General features: G+C 38.1%; 1 protein-coding gene across 6 annotated transcripts in view; it reads left to right on the top strand.

Annotated features, from left to right (window-relative positions):
• Nucleotides 1–21,538, top strand: part of MAP2K4 (mitogen-activated protein kinase kinase 4) — a 119,755-nt gene that overhangs the window by 1,217 nt on the left and 97,000 nt on the right. For 4 of the 6 annotated variants that reach the window (XM_070395110.1, XM_070395107.1, XM_070395105.1 and 1 more), the window contains exon 2: nt 11,178–11,210. The exons of the other annotated variants lie outside the window; for them this stretch is intronic. In XM_070395110.1, coding sequence (XP_070251211.1) covers nt 11,178–11,210 — 33 coding nt within the window. The remainder of the gene's footprint in view (nt 1–11,177; nt 11,211–21,538) is intronic. 6 annotated transcript variants of the gene reach the window in all.

Here is a 21,538-nt window from a genome sequence, read left to right as displayed (position 1 = left end):
GATTAAAATCTTCCTGAAGGGCTCCTCCTGGGTCCCTCTGAACTGGGTGTCCAGTTAAGTTCAGCATTTACTGATTGTTTCATGAGTGAGAACGTGTGTGATTCAGGAAGCAGAGACAGGGTTATATTCATTTTTATAATCCTGTCACCCTCCCCAGGAGGTGATTTTAATATACATAAAGAACAGCGATAGATACAGAGAGAGGATGATGTCAGAGCTGAGGACACTTTCTGTGCAGGCCCTCAGGTAATTAATTCAGATTGAATCAGTTATTGGATGCCACTGTGTTGCAAATCACAGCATACAGTCGAAGTGCAATTTGGGTTTCCTGATCTTACAGCTTTACAGTCTAGTTGTTGGTGGGAGATGAAACAGCAAAACGACAATTTAGGATTGTATTGCTTATCCAAAATGGATGACATAAAAATAATGTGATTTTGGGGGGGGGGGGTGTGTGGTTTTTTTTGGGGCGGGGCGAGAGAAGGAGTTGACCTGTCTCTTGTGTTGGAGAAGAGACTTCCAATTCTCAGCAGAAAGAACCATTTGTGTGAAGTTTCCAAAGTGGGAAAGAGCTTGGAATAGTCTAGGAATTCAAAGGAAGTCATTGCATTGAGGAATTATTCTGATGCTCTCCATTCTTCCTTCCCCAACCCTGTGTTTGTATCCTAGTAAGCTAAACTTTTTAATAAGCTGAACTCACTTTAAAAGGGAGGAGGCTTCAAACTTTTCCTTTAATTATCGATGAATTTTCTTTCATCAGTACTGTGTGTAGGCTTGATTGATTCAGGAACCTGTTATGTCAGTTCTTAACCTCTTGATTATTCAGAATGAAGAGAAGTGTTTGAAATTCTCAGGATGTTGTCTAGCTGAGTTCAGGTTATAAAACATGAGCTTAAGCAGCAATTTAGGATCTCTCTTTTTTGTTTGTTTTGTAATATTAAAGCCTACCCTCCAATACTTCATCTACCAAAGACCTTTAGCTTTAGATCAGACTTCACAGAGATGGTCCCTAAAAGATGTTTGTTGTATTTACACCCCCTTCCCACCGTTTCCTTCTATTTGCCACCCAAACATTGCTTTTCGGGGAGTTGTTAATGACCATGCTCTTTCAAACAGCAGGACTCAGTTTTGGGACGTAATGGAAAGCATTTCATATAATAGATAGTGGAGGTCCTTTTGTGTGATAAGCACTGCATGGGGCACTGGGTAACCCTGCACACCTTTTCCCAACTTGGACCATTCTTGATGTTTGTGACTCAGGAGTGGTCCAAGTTAGGAAGCATTGTTTGCTTTTTTAATATATATTTTTTAAATTGATTTCAGAGAGAGAAAAGATGAGGGAGAAATAGAAATATCAATGATGAGAGAAAATCACCAACTGGCGGCTGCCTCTTACGTGCCCCTGCTGGGGATTGAGCCCCCAACCCAAGCATATGCCCTAACTGGGAATCATGAGCTCCTAGTTTATGGTCAACGCTCAACCACTTGAGCACACCAGCCAGGCTGGGAAGTATTGTTTTCTTAATATCATAATGCTTAAGAGCCAGAGCTCCGGAGTCCTGGATTTGAATCCCATATCAGGACTTAAGATATTTGTGACCATGGACAAGATATTTAACCTCTTCAAGCCACAGTTTCTCAATTGGAAAGTAGGATTAATGCTTACCTCACTGGTACTCTGAGAATACATATAAATATAAGCATGGGACTGGCATATACTAAGGGTGCTATACATGTTAGCCATCATCATTGGTAAAAACAACAATACTTTTATTTATAATGGTCTCATTAATGGTCTCTTTCATTATTAATAGACGAGTCCCTAACCGCTCATGATCCACTCAGTTTCTTCAGCTTCATTATTAATGGGTCCTATCTTTCTCTCTAACCTGTTGATTTCCATTTTTTCATTATTGAGCATTCCCCCTCAGAATATGCTTGGTGAATCTTTATTCTACCTGGGTTCAGGTAACTGTTCTGCCCTATACAAGCTCTGTGACCTTGGGGAAATTGCCCACCTTTTCTGAACTGAGTATTTCATCTGTTAAAATAGGGATAATACCTACCTTATAGGGCTATCATGAGAATCACATTAGAGTAATGAATGTGGAAGTGCTTTGAAAATAATAAGTATATAAGAATTGTTATCAGAGATGATAACCTGCTTTAGTTACTAGTCACTTAAAATGTAATAGATGTAAAAGATCTCATAAACACAAGAAGTTAAATTTATTATAGAAGAAAAAGCAGGGAAATATAAAACTAAGAAATGTCAGTTTTTTAAAACTTAAAAAATTGCTTAGAATCAATAATTGATTCTGAAAAACATGGAAGCATTTGTAAAGTACTTGTTATAGGAAATACAGAATATGTTGTAGGTGCCTCTGATTCTCTTGATATGCTGGTTTAAACAGTTATTCTTTTTTTCTTGGTAGGTTTCAAATATAGATGTATAACAAAACTTAGGGACATTTTATAAATATCAATTGAAGTAACTATGATAGTGAGATTCTACTTTTAAAAAACATTCAAAACTTTCAAGTATAATGAAGCATATCTGTTAAGAAAAAGTGAATATTTAAAATCAATATGCTTTTTCTTTTTTTTTAAAATATATTTTATTGATTTCTTACAGAGAGGAAGGAAGAGAGACAGAGAGCTAGAAACATTGATGAGAGAGAAACATCGATCAGCTGCCTCCCGCACATCCCCCACTGGGGATGCGCCCGCAACCCAGGTATATGCCCCTGACCGGAATCGAACCTGGGACCCCTCAGTCCGAAGGCCGATGCTCTATCCACTGAGCCAAACCGGTTTCGGCTCAATATGCTTTTTCTTACAATAATATTGGAATATATACGATATGTATGAGATGCCCTATGTGTGATTCTATTGGACTATCTATTCACCATTTAGTCTGTGGTTTTCAAGAACCACAGGAGGGTGCCTTTATCTTAATTTTAAAGAATTGAATTGTGTGGACATTGGTTATACATAGTTCTAAATCCTAGAATTGCTTGCCTTTCTCTGTATTGCATACTATTTCTTTTACCATTTATTTGCTATAACCTGATACCATTCCAGCTCAGAAAATTAGTTCCTTCTGAAAGCACATATTGCATTACTCTATGTTCCCTTAAAAATGAGAGCAACCCTAGTGTTTAGTTTTTTTTTCTCACTTGAGGATGTTTATTGATTTTTAGAGAGAGAAGAGTGGGTGGGAGGGAGAGAGAAAGAGAGGGAAAAACATTAATGTGAGAGTGAAACATTGATCAGTTGCTTCTTGTACTTGCTCCAAGTAGGGATTGAACCAGAAACCTAGGTATGTGCCCTAACAGGGAATTGAATTCACCATCGTTTGGTGTATGCGACAGCACTCCAACCAACTGAGCCACCTGGCCAGGGTCCTAATGTTAAAAATTAAAATGTAGAAAAACATTGCTTTTAGTATACTTCTTTTATAACACTTCCTTTTAATGTATCTTACCACAGTGAATGTATACTGAAAGTTGTTGAAGGTGGGATATTAGTTAATCCTGTATTTTGAGTCATGTGTTCTTTTTTTGTGAATTTCTTTCTTTTTTAAAAATATTTTTATTGATTTCAGAGAGGAAGGAAGAGGGAGAGATAGAAAAATCAATGATGAGAGAGAATCATTGATCGGCTGCCGCCTGCACGGATCAAGCCCGCAATTTGGTCATGTGCCCTTGACCGGAATTGAACCCTGGACCCTTAAGTACGCAGGCTGACGCTCTATCCACTGAGCCAAACCGCTGGGCATCATGAAGTTCTTTTTAAAATTATGTTTCTTACCTAATTTGAGAAGCTGGATTGATTTGGGCCCATAGAATTTTCCTTATTTTTCGGGGTCTGGAGATCATATTTAACTTCATCATGCATAATCCAGGTCAATCTCTTTTGCAGTCTCCCTCTCTGGAAGATAGAGCTGGCCCAAATGATAGAACCTGTGAAATTTTAATTCAGACTTATAATGGGAAACTAATAGTTAAGAAAGCTCTTTTTCTCTATCCTTACCTAATTTGATGCTCATATGCACCTGTTAAAGGGTAGGTGGGCATAGCCTTTCATAGATCAGGGAACTGACTTTTAAGTAATTTGCTCTAGTAGAGGTGGGTTTAGCCCACCTGTATGACTGATAGCTATTGTTCTTTTTTCTGCTCTACTACACAGGTTCACGTGGTTCTCTGAGCTCTTTTTAAGTCATTTTATTTTTTTAAAATATATTTTTATTGATTTCAGAGAGGAAGGGAGAGGGAGAGAGAGAGATGGAAACATCAATGATGAGAGAGAATCATTGGTTGGCTGCCTCTTGCACACTCCCCACTGGGGATCAAGTCTGCAACCTGGGCATGTGCCCTTGACTGAAATCGAACCCAGGACCCTTCAATCTGCAGGCCGACGCTCCGTCCACTGAGCCGAACCAGCTAGGGCTCATTTTAACTGTTCAGAGCTGAGAGAAGAATCTTTGCGAGAAGTGAGGCAGATTCCGGAATAGAAGGGAAAGATCACTTTAGGTTTCAGTTAGGGGTGGAACGCTAAGCATTCAACCACACTTGGGTTGATTTTGGAGCTGTGGTGCTTATTGATGCGCCTGTATGAAATAGACGTGAACTTGTTGGAAGGTTTCCAGTTGCATTTTGAATTATGAGGCATTTTGACTGGGAATTTACAAGTAAGTAGAAAACTTTAATTAGGCCTTGAGGCCCAAGAGGTCAGTGTAAAAATGAAAGGTAATAGAACTCTTTGAGCACTATATATAATATATAAAAGAAATTCATTTAGCATAAAGTTAATACCATGCGTTGCCATCCTGGATAAGTCTGCCATCTGCTTATGGGCATGGGTTAACTTCTAGCCCTTCACCCAGAACTCCAGAAAGTCTTCATGTATCTCTTCATACTTTTAGGTTTGGGACCTAATGGATACTTATAGACAGGATTCAAGGGCAAGGAGTGATAAGATTGGCCTAACTTTGCTATACAGTGAAAAGGAGCATTGGCCAGTAGTTAAACAGAACTCAAGTTGGACCTTTTGAAAGAAGATGGCAGTCACAGCTTGATTCTTGAGGATCAATACATCATTCTCACCACAGGGAAAGATGATTGATGTGGATACCACAGTAGTTTTCCACACCATATTTTATCTTACCAAAAATCACTCCAAATTTTAAAAAGGGAAAACAAGGTAAGTGTTGCCAGAGATAGCTCTGCTATGTATTTGACATGCCTGTGTCTGTTCATTGCCTGGCTTTTCAGACAAAGATATTAAGTAGTTCCCCTAATATGTTTTGTTTGCCAGTATCCCTGATATCTGGTTTAGGTTCCTGTCCGGGAACCTGGGGAAGTATCTCCTTATTGGAGTTGTTAGAGTCCTCAGGACACCAGACAGTGTCTAGGAAGGGCCGTAGCAGGAATGTAGAGAGCCCTGGCTGAATGGTTCAGTTGGTTGGAATGTTGTTAAACCAAAAGGTTGGGGTTTGATTCTAGGTTATGGCACATAACCAGGTTTCATCCTGGTTGTGGCTCGTACAGGAGGCAACTAATGATGTTTCACTCTCACATAGATGTCCCCCCCCTCAAAAAAAATCCTCGAGTGAGGATAAAAAAAAGATTATTAAAAAAAAGAAAAAGAAGTGTAGAGAGTGGTTCGGGGATCCCCATGCTCTCCAGAGTTCTTCCTTTTTAACTGTCTTAAGTTGACTGGGAATGTAAGGAAAGGGAGGGACTGGCTTTGTGTAGGTTAAGCTGGTCTGGTAGGGAAGGTGCCACAATCATTGCTCACCTGAGGGAGAGGCCAGGAATTATAATGATGGTGATAATACTAACCTGCTTTATTCCAGGCTCTGTGTTGGGCATTTTAGATATATTGCCTTACTTAATCATCACAAAACACATTTGTGTAGTACTATTCTATTTTACAGACGAGAGAATTGAGGCTTAAAGAGGTTAGATACTCTCCCTGGGTGTCCTAGGCTTCATTGAAAAGGCTTGAGGTCCTCACTGGGTAGCTCATTTGGTTAGAGCATTGTCCTGAGACGCTAAGGTTCCGGGTTCGATCCAAGGTCAGGAGGGCACATACAAGAATCAGCCAGTAAGTGCATAAAAAAGTGAAACAACAAATTGATGTTTCTCTTTCCCTCCTTCTCTCTAAAAAAATCAATTAAAAAGAAAAGAAAAGAAAAGGCTTGAGATGATAATATAGCATTAAAGTTACATAACCAGAGTCAGTCTTTGGCTACAGGGAGGAAAAAGAACTGGCATATTTGACTAATATTTATAAAGTCATGAATGGTTCTGGATGATGCAGACAATCTGGAGTTACTAAATTAAGGTGACTCGCTTTTAAGTTTGAGAGAGGTGCAAGGAAAGTTAAAGAAATAACACAGCAGGAAATCGTGTGGGGCTCATTCTAAGTACAACGGAAGTAGACATTTTGGATAAGCTTAGATAAATTCTTAGCTGAATGATATACTGTGAGTGATTTTGCCAGCATTTTGAGGTTGAAGCTTTAAGGCAGCAAACAACTGGACTTTTCATGTTTGTGTCAGAAGGAAGACTTGGTGGATTGGTCTCTGAGCATGACCCAATAAGGCAGCTCTGAATTTCTAACATTAGTGTGGCTTATTCTGTGTTCACAATCCATTTTCAGTAGTGCCAAAATCCAGGATGTCCAGGGAACCATAAGGAACTACTGAGAAGGTGGGAAACCACTTATGCCCGTGCTTTGCACCTTCCTGGATTATGCCATCAACCCAGAAGAAGGGGAATGGGCAACTGCAACACCCCATGAGGGCAATTACTCAAGCAAAATTAGGTGTTCGCACACTGTTTTCAAATTCTGAGATAAGATGATGATTTAAGTTCACACTGTAACTAGAACCCTGGTCTCCTGGAATTTATTTCATTTTCTGCTTTATCAAACACTGTTTACCTTTATTTTTGTATATGCTTACACCCACCCTAAACAGCCTTGTAAGCCAGTATGGGCATGCTCACTTTACTTGGTAAATACAGTCGATGGTAGGTTTCAAGGTATGGCCAAGTTAAGCGCTCTCAAGATAGGTAAGAGGGTGAGAATGAGGGGAAAACGTGGCAAAGAGGCTGGGAGAGGCCTAATGACAAAAAAAGGGGGGAAAAGCCCCACATAGCTTTATTTCTTTTATAGGCATTCTAGCTAGCACTCTGCCCAATGCGTCATTGTTTTTAAAATCCTCACCTGAGGATTTTTTTTTTTTTTGGCGTGTGTGTGGTTTTTCTTTGATTCTAGAAAGAGAAAAAGGGAGCGGGGGTCGGGGGGTGGGGGCGGTGGGGGAGAGAAAGAAACATTAATTGGTTGTCTCCTGCGCACACCCGGACCAGGGATCAAACCTACAACCTGGATATAGAGCCCTGACTGGGAATCAAACCTGAGACTCTTCAGTGCATGGGATGATGCTCTAACCAACTGAGCCCACCGGGTTACCCAATACATCTTGATTTAATGAAAATAAACTTGCCTGGAGCCAGATAAAATGAGACTCAAATTTGAAGGAGAAGATTGTGTGAAGTCCCAGGGTACTGGTAACAACAGAATAAAAAAGAGTAAGGCATCTAAGATTTCAGGAAATAACTGCTTATTAGCAACAGATGCAGCTGATATTTAGTACTTCCAGAGATGTGGGACTTGAAGGATGTGAATGGAAAGACGTCATTTAGACAGAATTTTTGATACAAGGAGACCTAAAAAATCGAACATCTGTGAATGAGTGTTAATGGACTAATTGTAGCATAGCCACAAAGTTGATTTTTATAAAATTGAGGCTAGTGGAAGGCTTCCTCAGCATTACTTTCCCACCCCATCTTTCTCTTTATAAGAGGGCTGTCCCCTACAACCCTCCCTGTCCTTTGGGTGTGATGAGGTAGGAGAGCTGTTTGGTACTTTCCAAATCTGTACTACAAGCACCAACTTTGTGATCTCTGCAGGTGCTTTTTCATATGTACATAAAATTTCTTTATGCATATAGTCATATAGAGAGTCTATTATACATAGTCTTTTAGAGGTCTAGAAAGATTTAGCTAAATAGCTTTTTATTTGATTTAATTGATAAAATTAAACGGAATTCCAAGGAAAAGGTGAGCTATTATGTTCCATTTAGTTTAGCCCTTGCTAGCCTGGTGGACTCTGGGTCAGTTAGCAGTTTAGGAAGTTTTTTCTGAGTGAGAAATAATGCAGACATGGATGTTGGGATGAGGCTTAGAGTCCATTTACCTGGTTACTTCATCCATAATTAAGTAAAAAGAGCAAGTCTGTAGTTATGCTTTGAGAATTTCACCCCCTTCCTTTTTAGCTACTTGCATTGTTTCTGTACTGGCAGGACTTAAAGTTTTGAGAATTTTTAAGACTTAAAAAAGTGGGCTTAGTGAGTCAGTGGTTGAGCATTGACCCATGAACCAGGAGCTCAGTTTGATTCTCAGTCAGGGCACATGCCCAGGTTGTGGGTTCAGTCCCCAGTAGGGGGGTTGTAGGGGATAGCCGATTGATAGTTCTGTCTTATCATTGATGTTTCTAGCTCTCTCTCTTCCTTCCCCTCTCTCTAAAATCAATAAAAGCATATTTATAAAAAAAGAAAATGAGCATGGATTTCTCTTATTCCCAATTCATAATAAAAAAAAAGTGGGCTTAACTTCTAAGTGTTAGAGCAGTAATTGGTGACATTTTAACATCCTCAGTTACATACACCTTTAAAATTTGTTTCTATTTATTTTGCTTTATTCTGTCACTTACTTTTATACAACCATATGTATAGATTCAATTTATTCTTTTTGTTATTGTTGTTAATCCTCATCCGAGGATATTTTTCCATTGATTTTTAGAGAGAGTGGAAGGGAGGGGGAGAGACAGAGAGAGAGAAACATTGATGTGAGAGAGACACATTGATTGGTTGCCTCCTGCAGGTGCCCCCGATCAGGGCTGGGATCGAGCCTGTAGCCAAGGTATGTGCCCCTGACTGGAATGGAATCAAACCTGGGACCCTTCAGTATGTGGGCCAATGCTCTGTCCACTGAGCCAAACCGGCTAGGGTCCAACTCAATCTTTTTCATACTTTTCAAATTCTTGTTCCTTTCCCTATTCATATTGCTGTTTTATTTACCTTTTTTTCCTCACCTTTTGTTTTTGCTACCTAGCAGCAACTATTGACTCTGTTTAGAGCTAAAAAGAGAAGAGGGCAAAGGTTTGCCCCCTATTGTCTTAAAATTGTTTGTGTTTCATCAGTTGCCTCTCCAGGAAAACAGGTGCAGTGTCTCTTCCTTCTATTTGGAGAAGGTGGGCAATCCGCTTCTGCACTGTGGCTCAGGCTCCTCTGCGCTTGATCCCACTGCTGCTTCCAGAAAGCCAGCTCCCTTTCCTCCTGCCTTGTTTGTGCTCTGCTCGTTTATTCAGGAGGCTGGCTGACTTTTAGCTTCTTAGGTTTATAAGACCCATGCATGGGTCTTTGATTTTTTTCCTTTCTGAAGTCTTGCTGCTGCTCATCTGGTAAGGTGTCAGTACCAAGCTTCAGTGGTAGTGTCTGTGCCCTGCCTCCACGTTTGCCCCCAGTACTTCTGTCCCATGAAGTCTGCATTCCCACTTCCTCCTATGTTGCCATTTGTGCCGTTAGGCAGTAAGCAGTGGGTTACTTTTGTCAAAGTAGCTGCACTAGCATCTTTCAGGTTTTCTACATTATCTTTTTGGAATCCCAAGCACTTTCATAACTAGATGGGAAAGACTACTTATACATATTCCTTTAGTCCTGGTTCTTTTTCCTACAAGTTTTGGCTGAGTTCGTATAAATACAAGCTTGAGTGATACTCATTCTAAATTTACTTTCCCTGTTTTGTTCCCCAAAGCAGTAATAAACACATGCATAGGTAGACTACTGAAACGAGCTGTTCACCCAATGAACTAGGCAGGTGAAAGAATATTTTGAAATGGCTATTTTTTAACTTTTAATTTTAAAAAAAAATATATTTTATTGATTTTTTACAGAGAGGAAAGGAGAGAGATAGAAACATCGATGAGAGAGAAACATCGATCCGCCGCCTCCTGCACATCTACTGGGGATGTGCCCGCAGCCCAGGTACATGCCCTTGACCGGAATCGAACCTGGGACCTTTCAGTCCACAGGCTGAAGCTCTATCCACTGAGCCAAACCGGTTTTGGCAACTTTTAATTTTTAAAAAGTGTTTTAATATTGATTTTTAGAGAGGGACGCAGGGAGAGGGGGAGAAAGACAGAAACACCAATGAGAGAGAAACATCAATTGGCCGCCTCCCGCAAGCCCCCAGTGGGATTGAGCCCACAACCTGGGCATGTGCCCTGACCAGGAATTGAACCAGCAACCTTTTGGTGCATGGACGCTGCTCACCCAACTGAGCCACACCGCTAGGCAGAGAGGCATTTATTTTAAACAGCTTATTTTAACTGGGTGTAGTTTACAAAACAATTTTATCTGTATATACTGTATGCATAAGGTACAACTAGATTCAATTGGTTTTTGAAAATGTGTTCATGTTTCTAAGGAGAAGTTACAGGGTTTTTTTCTTATAACTAACTTTCTACTCTGTCTTATTATTCCTAGGGACGTGGTCTCTTTTTAAATCAGGCCTATTCTAGAGAATTTCAGCACCTCTGAAATAGTTCATTGTCTTGTCATTTAAAGGTAGCTAATTGGCTAGAAAATGTTTAGGTTTCACAATTTATGAACCACAAAAGTTTTTGAATCATAGGTAGTTAATCATGAGCAGTTCTAAGTCAATAATTTGAATTAATAAAATTGTAATATTTTGAATTTACAGAATGAAAGAATTGACAGATATATCTTAAAAAATACTCTTAGCTTCCAAGGGTTAATAGCTATTCTTTTTATTGAATAGATCTGAAAAATAAAGGTAAAGACAATGTAACTCTTATAATTTAAATTTGATTTCAGTTCTATAATAAAGTACACCTACATCAGAAAAAGCTGAATTATTAAAGAATCGTGTTATACTTGTATCTGTGATGGTGGGGGTTATGTGATTTGAACTGTTCTTAAATTACTTTAATTCAAAATGTAATATAAAAATGCAATGTCATATTCTAATTTTGGTTTGTTTGATTTACAGTAAATGAACTGGAACTTATCTCTTTTACTTTAGGCTTTCAGATAAACTTCTGTGAAAAGGCACAAAGTAAGCTATACATTTTATGATACTATGCTACTTATTTCTTTCATATCCATCTTGGTATTGGGAATGTGTCTACTATTGTTTTAACTAACCAACCATGGCAATTTTACATTAAAAGAGCTTCCATTTTTCATTCTTTTTCCAAATGTAAAAAAAATTTGTTCTTATTTTCATTTGAAATTGAAATAGAAGACATACATATTAGGAATTCAAATGTATATGGGTATAGAAAGATTTTTAAATATACTGTGTGTGTGTGTATATATATATATATATGTGTGTGTGTGTGTATATATATATATATATATATATAGTCCCGAAAATGTATACACACACTTTGAATAATTATAAAGGCAGTGTTTATTAACACACATTTCATTTTCAAAATTGAGCTATCAGTTGTTAAAAGTGTGTATACATTTTTTGGGGACACCCTGTATATTCAGATGTATATAGGTATAGAAAGATATGCTAACTTTAGAAACATGTGTGTGGGTATAGAAAGGTATATATATAGGTGTTCATGTGTAGATAGTTTTAGAAGGATGTACACAGGTATTTGGACTTAACTATAATTTATGTTATATTAATTAGGTCACAAGTTGAGAAAAGTTCACTTTTAAATTTGCATTGCAAAAAGTATATAACTGTATCAAAGGTCTCATGCTTTAAAATTAATTTATTTAAACCATACATTTAATGCATTTTATTTTTTCTTTAAAACAAAGCTGTTCTTCCTCCTGCCTCTCCCATCCTCCCAAATAGGCTAGTGTTTTATATTCTTACACTAGTTTTCATAGAATACAGAATATGGTTTCTATTAAAAAGCAGCATTTATAAATCTAAAGCAAATGCATTTTAAGCTTAAATATCACTGTATAAAATGCAGTTTAAAAAATCCCAACTCAAGGAGACTATTCTCCAGTTAACATAAAAATATCAAAATAAATGTAACTAGTTTCATCTGCTTATTTATTCATAGATTGGGGAAGACTGACTACTTTTTTTTAAAGTGTCGTTCCTTTACTCCCCCCCAACCCCCTCCCCCCAATATATTTTTATTGATTTCAGAGAGGGTGGGAGAGGGAGAGGGAGAGGGAGGGAGGGAGGGAGAGAGAGATAGAGAAACATCAATGATGAGAGAGAATCATTGATCGGCTGCCTTCTGCATGCCTCCACTGGGGATCGAGCACGCGACCCGGGCATGTGCCCTGACTGGGAATTGAACCCGTGACCTCCTGGTTCATACATAGGTCGATGCTCAACCACTGAGTCACGCTGGCCGGGCGACCATTTTTCTATATGTATTATTCCTTTCCCCTCCTAGCCTATCTATACTAATAAAAGGGTAATATGCTAATTAGACCAGGTCAACCAGACATCTTCCGGTCATCCTGCCTTCTTTCCAGACAAAGCCACGGTGGCAGGGGCTGAGGTAGAGGCGGTTAGGGGCGATGAGGCCCGCAGGGGAGGGCAGTTAGGGATGATGTGGCTGGCAGGGGAGGGCAGTTAGGGGCGATCAGGCCAGCAGGGGGGGCAGTTAGGGGCGATCAGACAGGCAGGCAAGTGGTTAGGAGCCAGCAGTCCCAGATTGTGAGAGGGTGCAGGCTGGGACGAGGGGACACCCCTCCTCCCCCTGCCCATGCATGAATTTCGTGCACCTGGCCTCTAGTTGAAATATAATTGACAGTTAACATTGTGTAAGCTTAATGTGTACAGTGTGTTGATTTGACACACATATATTATGAAATGATCATAACAGTAGGGTTAGTCAACACTTTCATCACCTCACATAATTAAGTTTTGTATGAACATTTAAGATTATTCTTTTAAGTAGAATATATATATATACATATATATACATATATATACACATATATGTGTGTGTGTGTGTGTGTGTATATATATATATATATATATATATATATATATAAATGTTTTTATTGCTTTCAGAGAGGAAAGGGAGAGGGAGAGAGAGAGATAGAAACATCAATGATGAGAGTCATTGATTGGCTTCCTCCTGCAAGTCCCCCACCAGGGACCTAGCCTGCAACCCAGGCATGTGCCCTTGACCGGAATTGAACCTGGGACTCCTCAGTCCACTGGCTGATGCTCTGTCCACTGAACCAAACTGGCCAGGGCTGTTTTATGCTATCTTTTAATTTTAACATGATAATTTTTAGCTTTTATTTACCTTTTAATATAAAATATTTCTGTTTAATATTTAATACAATTTTTAGTTTTTATATATTGACATAAAATCTATACAAATGTGCCAACAATTTTAAAATTTAAAACTGCATTCACATTGTTGCTCTTTTTTTCTTAGTTCCTATTGTGGGAATAAAACAAGAGAAACATATTGATTTTATTAAGTTTAAAGTATGTACACATTGTGTATAAATAGCTTTGTAGGTAGATTAAAAATGCCATTAGGTTGTTTAAATGGTCCTGTCTCTTTCCCATTGTTATAGGAATGATACGTTTGTGTCATTGCCTACTTTAATACACAGGAAGAATCTAACACAGGAGCATGTATATTTCCACTTTGGATTGCCTTCACTACCATGTCATACTGTCACTACTTTCTCACATGTCTCTCTTTATTTCTACCTCTCTGGGAGGTCCTCTTCTTTATTTTTCAGCTTTTGGGATTCAACACAGTTTTATACATTCATTCACAAAGCACATATTGGACACCTTGGTACCATAAAGTGAGGAAGATTATTGGCACAGAAATGAATAGAATTGGTGCCTGCCCTTAGTGGGCTCACTTGAGTTGATCCTGGTTGGTTGTTCAGTGCTTCACTACTGATGCTGCATTGATAGTACCTAGGCCCTGAGTGAGGCGGTGCAGGAGCAGCTATGTACTGGGCACCTTGGCTGCTGCTCTTCTCTCATGAGAGAGGACAAGTCTGAGGGCGATTGGAGACCATGGCTCAGGGCATTGGGCCTGCCCTGCTGTGGAGTTAGCAGAGCTGCCTGCGCTGGCTGGGACTTGAGAGGAAGACTCTAGAAAAGGGAGCACACATATGAGGAAGGTTTGGAGCTGTTTTATTGGTGGGGATAGCTAGCTCTAAGTTGACAGCATTTGTGTTTGCACTGTTGGTACCTATATTTTAGGATAAGTTTTCAGTTGTTTACATATATTAACACTTGCCCCCCAAAACTGGTCTTGTGATTGATATGACTTAAAAGTTAAAAACTGCGATTTTGTAATGTTTGCAGACATTCAGTCTTCCAGTTTGCTCTGGAATATAGACATTAACTTTACCTTAAAAGTAGTCACTCATTTCTATAAAAATAGAGGGCTTGAAATGACCAAAGCAGTGTTTTCTCACCTGTTAGGGCATACTGTAGTGTCAGAATCTCCAGTTTTATTTTCAGGGTGTTTTAAAATTATCAGAAAAACTTATATTTACTTAATTAAAAATAATTACACAGGGTGGGCAAAAGTAGGTTTACAGTTGTTCATATGGAAGATAATAAACTGTTTTGCGTACTCACAACTATAAACCTACTGTTGCCCCTACCCTTATATCATACAGCAGTTGTAGGAGGGAATGGGGCAAAAGAGTTCAAAATTAGATATTGTTAAAAGTCCAGTAAGTTTGACTACTACTGCTTCAAATGCTCAGTTCTCCATCACAAATCAAAGAGACTTGTAAGATAATTCTGATGACTAATGGAAGCTCTGAAGGTTTAATTTTTTCCATTGTTTGACTTTCACATAGTTATTGTTTTTTATATTGCTACATCACTATTGCCTGTTATAAGTTAGTGGAGTTTTATTGGAGATGTGTGTGTAGGTATTTACACACACAAGCAAATAGTGTGAGATTACATATTTAATTTTGGAACCAGATTTTTATAGAAATTCAATAAAAATCCACTTTGTACCTCATGTTCTTCTTTATCAATTATAGTTTGCATTTACTTGCTTTATATATATATTTAAGAATATATTTAAGATAATAAGTAATAGAGTTATAATTATTATTATTTTAAAATCTTCATTGTAGAAAGTATTACATATGTCCCCTTTACCCCCATTGACCCCTTCTAGCCCTCCCCCACCCTTCACCCCAGGCCTTCACCACCCTATTGCCTGTGCCCATGGGTTATGCGCCTATGCTAAGTTCTTTTGTTGCTCTCTCATCCACCCACCCACCCCCTCTTTTCCTCTGTGGTTCAATAGTCTGATCCATGCTTCTATTACTCTGGATCTATTTTGTTCATCAGTTAAAGTTATAATTATTTAAAAAACATTATATTTCTTTTAACAACTTAAAACAACCTAAGGGAAAACATTCTTTATGATAAGAGCTACATTTAGAAGGTTGATTAAGTAATCATTTATCATTTAAAGTTGATGATTTTGTATTTTTAAAGATGTTTATGTGATTTATGGCCAAGTTTGAATGATTATATCTCAGTGGCTTTAATGAGCTAACTTGTAAATATTGTTGTTTTGAATATGATTTAATTTGCTTTATAAAACCAATTTTTTGAAGGGGGTTATAGATTTGCCTAGAAACAAAGTTTTTGAGGAATAATTTTATAAATGTCAAATTTACCTGAGTTGTATCAGCATTCTGATTTTTTTATTCAGGCGGAAATTGTGACCCATTAATCTTCCAGGGGCATAGGGCTTCTCCTCAGAAAATGCCTGACAGTCCTGTGCTGATGCAAGTGAGTGCAGGTAGCAGTTTGGCAGCCTCTGTTGATAGTTCAGTTTTCACACAAGCGCTCTCGTAGCCCTTTCCCTTCTGTACTGCAGTATTTTTAGCTCTCAGCTGAAGAGTTCTTGAGTGCTAAAGACAAGTTTGGATAGTGTTGACTTTCTGTAGCTTTGCCTTTTACACTTTTGGTAGCTTTAAAAACTTTTAGTGGCTTTAAACAATTGTTTTACTTGGAGATGTTTGCATAGCAGTGGGGTCTTTATTTAGAAAGTTATATGCTCTAGAGCAGTGGTCCTCAACCTTCTGGCCCTTTAAGTACAGTTCCTCATGTTGTGACCCAACCATAAAATTATTTTCATTGCTACTTCATAACTGTAATGTTGCTACTGTTATGAATCATAATGTAAATATCTGATATGCAGGATGGTCTTAGGTGACCCTTGTGAAAGGGTCGTTCGACCGCCAAAGGGGTCGCGACCCACAGGTTGAGAACCGCTGCTCTAGAGGAAATTTGATTGCAGATAGTGACTGCTTTTGCACACTGCACATCAGAATATTTGGAGAAAAAATGGAGGTATCCTAATGACAGGTTCTCATTTCATTGTGAAACTGTTCTTTCAGGTTGAGTATCCCTAATTGTTTTTAAATTGGTAATAATAAAAAAGAAACAATAAAGAGGAGGAAGGATGTTTCTTGGATCTTTATAGAAATTCGAGTATGTCACTAATAAGTTTACTGACTTGATAAGAAATGTCTATAACAGATAATATTGGGGGTTGGGGGAGAAAGGGATCCTCATGTAAGGTGACAGTAAGGTGGTGGGCACACAGTGCAATATACAGATCTTGTAACATAGAAACCCGCACCTGAAATCTATGTATATGTCCATGTTGACCAGTTGTCACCCCAATCAATTTAATAAATAAATATTAAAAAGCAAAACATACTAGACATGCATTAAAACAAAGATAATATTTTGCTCAAGGAAGTATTTGCCTTTTTTGGAGGTGGCATGTAAAAAACTAGGGAAGGTAAGGAGTAGAGGACAGGGACAAACCACCCTGCATTTAAAATGAAGAGCTTAGCCCTAACTGGTTTGGCTTAGTGGATAGAGCGTCGGCCTGCGGACTCAAGGGTCCCAGGTTTGATTCCGGTCAAGGGCATGTACCTGGGTTGCGGGCATATCCCCAGTGGGGAGTGTGCAGGAGGCAGCTGATCGATGTTTCTCTCTCATCGATGTTTCTAACTCTCTATCCTTCTCCCTTCCTCTCTGTAAAAAATCAATAAAATATATTTTAAAAAATAAGAGAAAATAAAAAAAATAAAATGAAGAGCTTAGCCCTAGCCGGTTTTGCTCAGGGGGTAGAGCATCGGCCTGCAGACTGAAGGGTCCCAGGTTCGATTCCAGTCAAGGGTAGATACCTTGGTTGCAGGCTCCCAGCCCTGTCAGGGGCATGCAGGAGGCAACTAATTGATATGTCTCTCTCACATCGGTGTTTCTCTCTGTCTTTCCCTCTCCCTCCCACTCTCTCTAAAAATCAATGGAAAAATATCCTTGGGTGAGGATTAAAAAAAAAACAAACAATAAAGAGCTTAGAAAATTCAGCTGGTTAAATCTCCAATTTCCCAGAAAAAGAATGACCACATTTGCTACTGCTGGAGTGTTAACAAGGCTTATCTAAATTAATACAGATGCTGAAGTAAGTTGAAAATGAGACTTTTGTGGGACTTGCCATAAGCCCAGCTAGCATCCAGCGTAGTCATCACTGTCTTTGTGGACCATGATGAACTGCCAGAGGAAGGTCCATCTGCTTGGAAACAGCTTTTATAACAATTAAAACCCAAGGATGGTAGTATCGGAATAGGCAGAGCAGAGATTTACTAGTCCCTTTGTACATTATGCCATTCCAAGGGGAATGTTGCCTAATTATCTCTTATCTTGAGGTGGTAGAAAAATGGGTTTGGTGCTAGAAGAAGGAAAGTTTCATTTCAAACAGCTATTGAACCTTTAAAATAATTTGGAGAAGCTTAATGTGTGATGTATTGAGCGATAAAAAAATTAGTAATGCACCCACATTGCAGAAAGTTTCCTTTCAGCTGCCAGTTGAACTTGACTCTTAACAATGAAGGGATATATGACAGAACTTTCTAGGTTGAACAGATATAGGGCAGAAATGGTGTGGAAAGTTTCTAGAGAGTTTCCCAATTAATCAAAGTGGATTTTAATTTAGCTTATAAATTTAGGGTGATAGTTTTCAAATAAGGTGTAGTAAATGCTTGAATTCTCACTAAATGATTTTGAGTGCTTTCAAAATCCTGTCACAAGTGTCTAGATGAAAAGATTAATACTAGCCATGTTGGTGTTTATCTTCTCATTAGGTAGAATTAAGTGCACATTAATCAGAAATGAAAATCAGGTGTGTTCAAGCATATTCACTCCTTTTTAGAGAACCTTTTGTAACATTAAATAGAGGCATAAATGTAACACTTAACAAATATCTGTGCATCACTAATGGTCAGAGGTACTGGGTTTTTTATGATGAGTTAAATCTAGAGCCTGCTCTGAAGCAGCTTATGTTTGAGAGATTGAACATGAGACAGACTATTTGGTGGTGGTAATAAATAACTTATTAACTGCATGCCAAATCCTATTCTAAACACTTTATATTAACTCCTTTAATTCTCATAACAACCTTAGGAAGTGAGTATAATAATTATTTAAATTGAAACACAAAAAGATTAAGTAAATTTTCCAAAGTCATACAGTTAATGAATGACAGAATTGTGTGACCTTAGTCTAGTCCAGTGATGGCGAACCTATGACACGTGTGTCAGAGGTGACACGCGAAGCCATTTTTTTGGTTGATTTTTCTTTGTTAAATGGCATTTAAATATATAAAATAAATATCAAAAATATAAATCTTTGTTTTACTATGGTTGCAAATATCAAAAAATTTCTATATGTGACACGGCACAAGAGTTAAGTTAGGGTTTTTCAAAATGCTGACACGCCGAGCTCAAAAGGTTCGCCATCACTGGTCTAGTCACAGGTTACATGCTATAAACCATAGTGTTTTATGGATTCTTGAAAGAAAGCACTGGGCTCTCATCGGAATGGTTTTTGAGGGGTGTTCACTCGCAAAGGCTTATGGGAACAGGACTTATGATTGATAATAATTTTTTTATTTTCTGGCTCTGGAGAGTGACATTGCTATCTAATAAGCCTGACAGGACATTAAATGGAAAGATTTCTTCTTGTTGCTCTAAAGCTAAGGGACATAGGGGATCTATCAATAGGGAAAAAAGTTTAATCAAAAACTCCAGATTATTCTGGCCTAGACAGATGTAGAAAATGAATTGCTTTGGGATCCTCCGATAACTTAGGTGTGTCTAGAAAACAGCTGATCAAGATAAGTGATCAGGAGACTTGGTAGTGAACAAGATGGCCTAGCCATGCATTGCATGGGGATGGACTTATATATATATATATAGAGAGAGAGAGAGACCCTCTTAACAATGAGTTGATGCTTTTAGCAAAAATATTTGTCCCTCCTACTTTCTTTTACTTAGAGGTGGAAGAGAGCATTATTTAATTTTTAAAAACTTTTAATTATGGAAGTTTTCAAACATATAAAAATAGAATAGTATAATGAACCCCTATGTGCCCATTACATAGCAACAGTTATCAATATATGGCCAATCTTATTTCATTTGTTCCTTCTCCTGCCATCTATCTCTCCTGAAATATCTTTTTTTAAAAAAGTAAATAAATATATTTTTATTGATTTCAGAGAGAGGAAGGGAGAGGGAGAAAGAGATAGAAACATCAATGATGAGAGAGAATCATTGACCGACTGCCTCCTGCATGCTCCCCACTGGGGATCAAGCCCGCAACCCAGGCATGTGTCCTGACCGGGAATTGAACTGTGATCTTCTGGTTCATAGGTTGATACTCAACCACTGAGCCATGCCAGCTGAGCTCTCCTAAAATATCTTAAAGCTGATTCTGTTTATCATTATTTCATCCACATATCTGTCAGTCACAAAACTTCTAAATGATAGAAACTCTTAAATACAAAACCTAAATACCATTATTCCATCATTAGAAAACCCCAAAATATTTCAGATAGCCACTCATGTTCCGATTTCCTTCGGTGCCTTACAAATGCTGTTTATAGTTGATTTGTTCAAGTCGAGATCACTTACTGCACTTGGTTGATATATCTATCTCTTAAGTTTCTTTAGATCTAGAGCAGTTTCCTCTTTTCTTTTTTCTTGCCATTTATCCATTGAAAAAATTGGGTCATGTGTTTTGTAGCATTTTGCACATTTTAGATTTGGCTGATTATATCCTTTTAGAAATTAGTGTTTCACATGTTCCTCTTTGTCCTGTATTCCCTGTTAATTGGTAGCTAGATTGAGACTTGATCACATAGAAGTTAAAATAGATAGAGCTGGGTGTTTTTGTTGTGTAATATCAAGAAGCAAATGATTTCTAGTTGTCGGTCATGTTAAGATTGGTCAGTGGGTTTAAGAGCTGTCAGTGTGATTCATATAGGCTAACTTTCCCCATTACCTTCAACCTGGTTGTTTGGCCACCATCAGGGATTTTTGTCTAAATTAAAAATGGTTAATTTGTGTTTCCAAACATTTGTGGACTCTGCAAATAGTAGCTGTAGTCAGCCAAAAAAAAAAAAAAGTTTGTGTTTGGGACATACCATCGAATGCAAATTTTAGAGGTAAGCATTGACCATCTGAGACTTAAATGTGAAATTATGTGTATATATGCACACAAATATAAAAACATTTATCGTGATTTTCTGTACTTTGAGATGTGGACAAAAGGGGCCACATGCTAACCTGACAAGCTCAGGGAAGGCCTGCATGCATTCTTGCAAACTCAAAGACCTAAAGTAACCACAAAGGATGCTGAAATTAAACTTTAACTAAAAGCAGTTATGATGGATAGTCAAGTCCTAGGCCAGTATCTTTCCTGACAAGGCCAATCTTTACCTTGAGACTATTTTTTTTTGCATCTATGATAACATATTCTTGAAATGTCAGGGTAACTTGTAACTTCCCTTTTTGCTGGACCCCTCAGGGCACAACCAAATGCCCTGGGCGCCAGGACACAACCATATATTCCTTCATTGTTATTGTTACCATGTTAATTGTTGACTGTTAACTATTCTGTACCCACCTAAGTAAAAGAAGTGTCTATCATTTTATCTTTTATCCAATCCCAGAGGTCCCCCCCCCACTTTGCTTTCTCCTGCCTCCCTAATCTATCACCAATGGATTTCATGTAACCCACTTAGTCTCCTCCTTTGATGCAATGTATAAAAATAGGTGAAAAACCACCATTCTTCAGAGCATTATCCCAGAGCATTATCCCAATCCATTGAGATTCTACTTCCTGGCAATTGTCGACAGTTTGGCTCAAATAAACTCAAAAATTCTTTACAGGTTTGAATGTTTTTATGTTAATAGAGAGAATTAAAACTGCACATTTATCCTTCATACCCTGGAATACGAGTTGACATGTTCATTAATCAGGGTTCTTTTTAACTTATAAAAATCTTCTAATCTCTGAAGATAATGAAAAAACATGTCAAATAATAATTCTTGATATTTTTGATGAAGTTGTAG

Source organism: Myotis yumanensis, unplaced genomic scaffold, assembly GCF_028538775.1.
Source record: "Myotis yumanensis isolate MYYU_CA2020_CCGP unplaced genomic scaffold, mMyoYum1.0.hap1 SCAF_16, whole genome shotgun sequence".
Taxonomy (NCBI): Eukaryota; Metazoa; Chordata; class Mammalia; order Chiroptera; family Vespertilionidae; genus Myotis; species Myotis yumanensis.
Note: the sequence above shows the minus strand (reverse complement) of the source record. Positions and strands in the feature narration are given on the sequence as shown.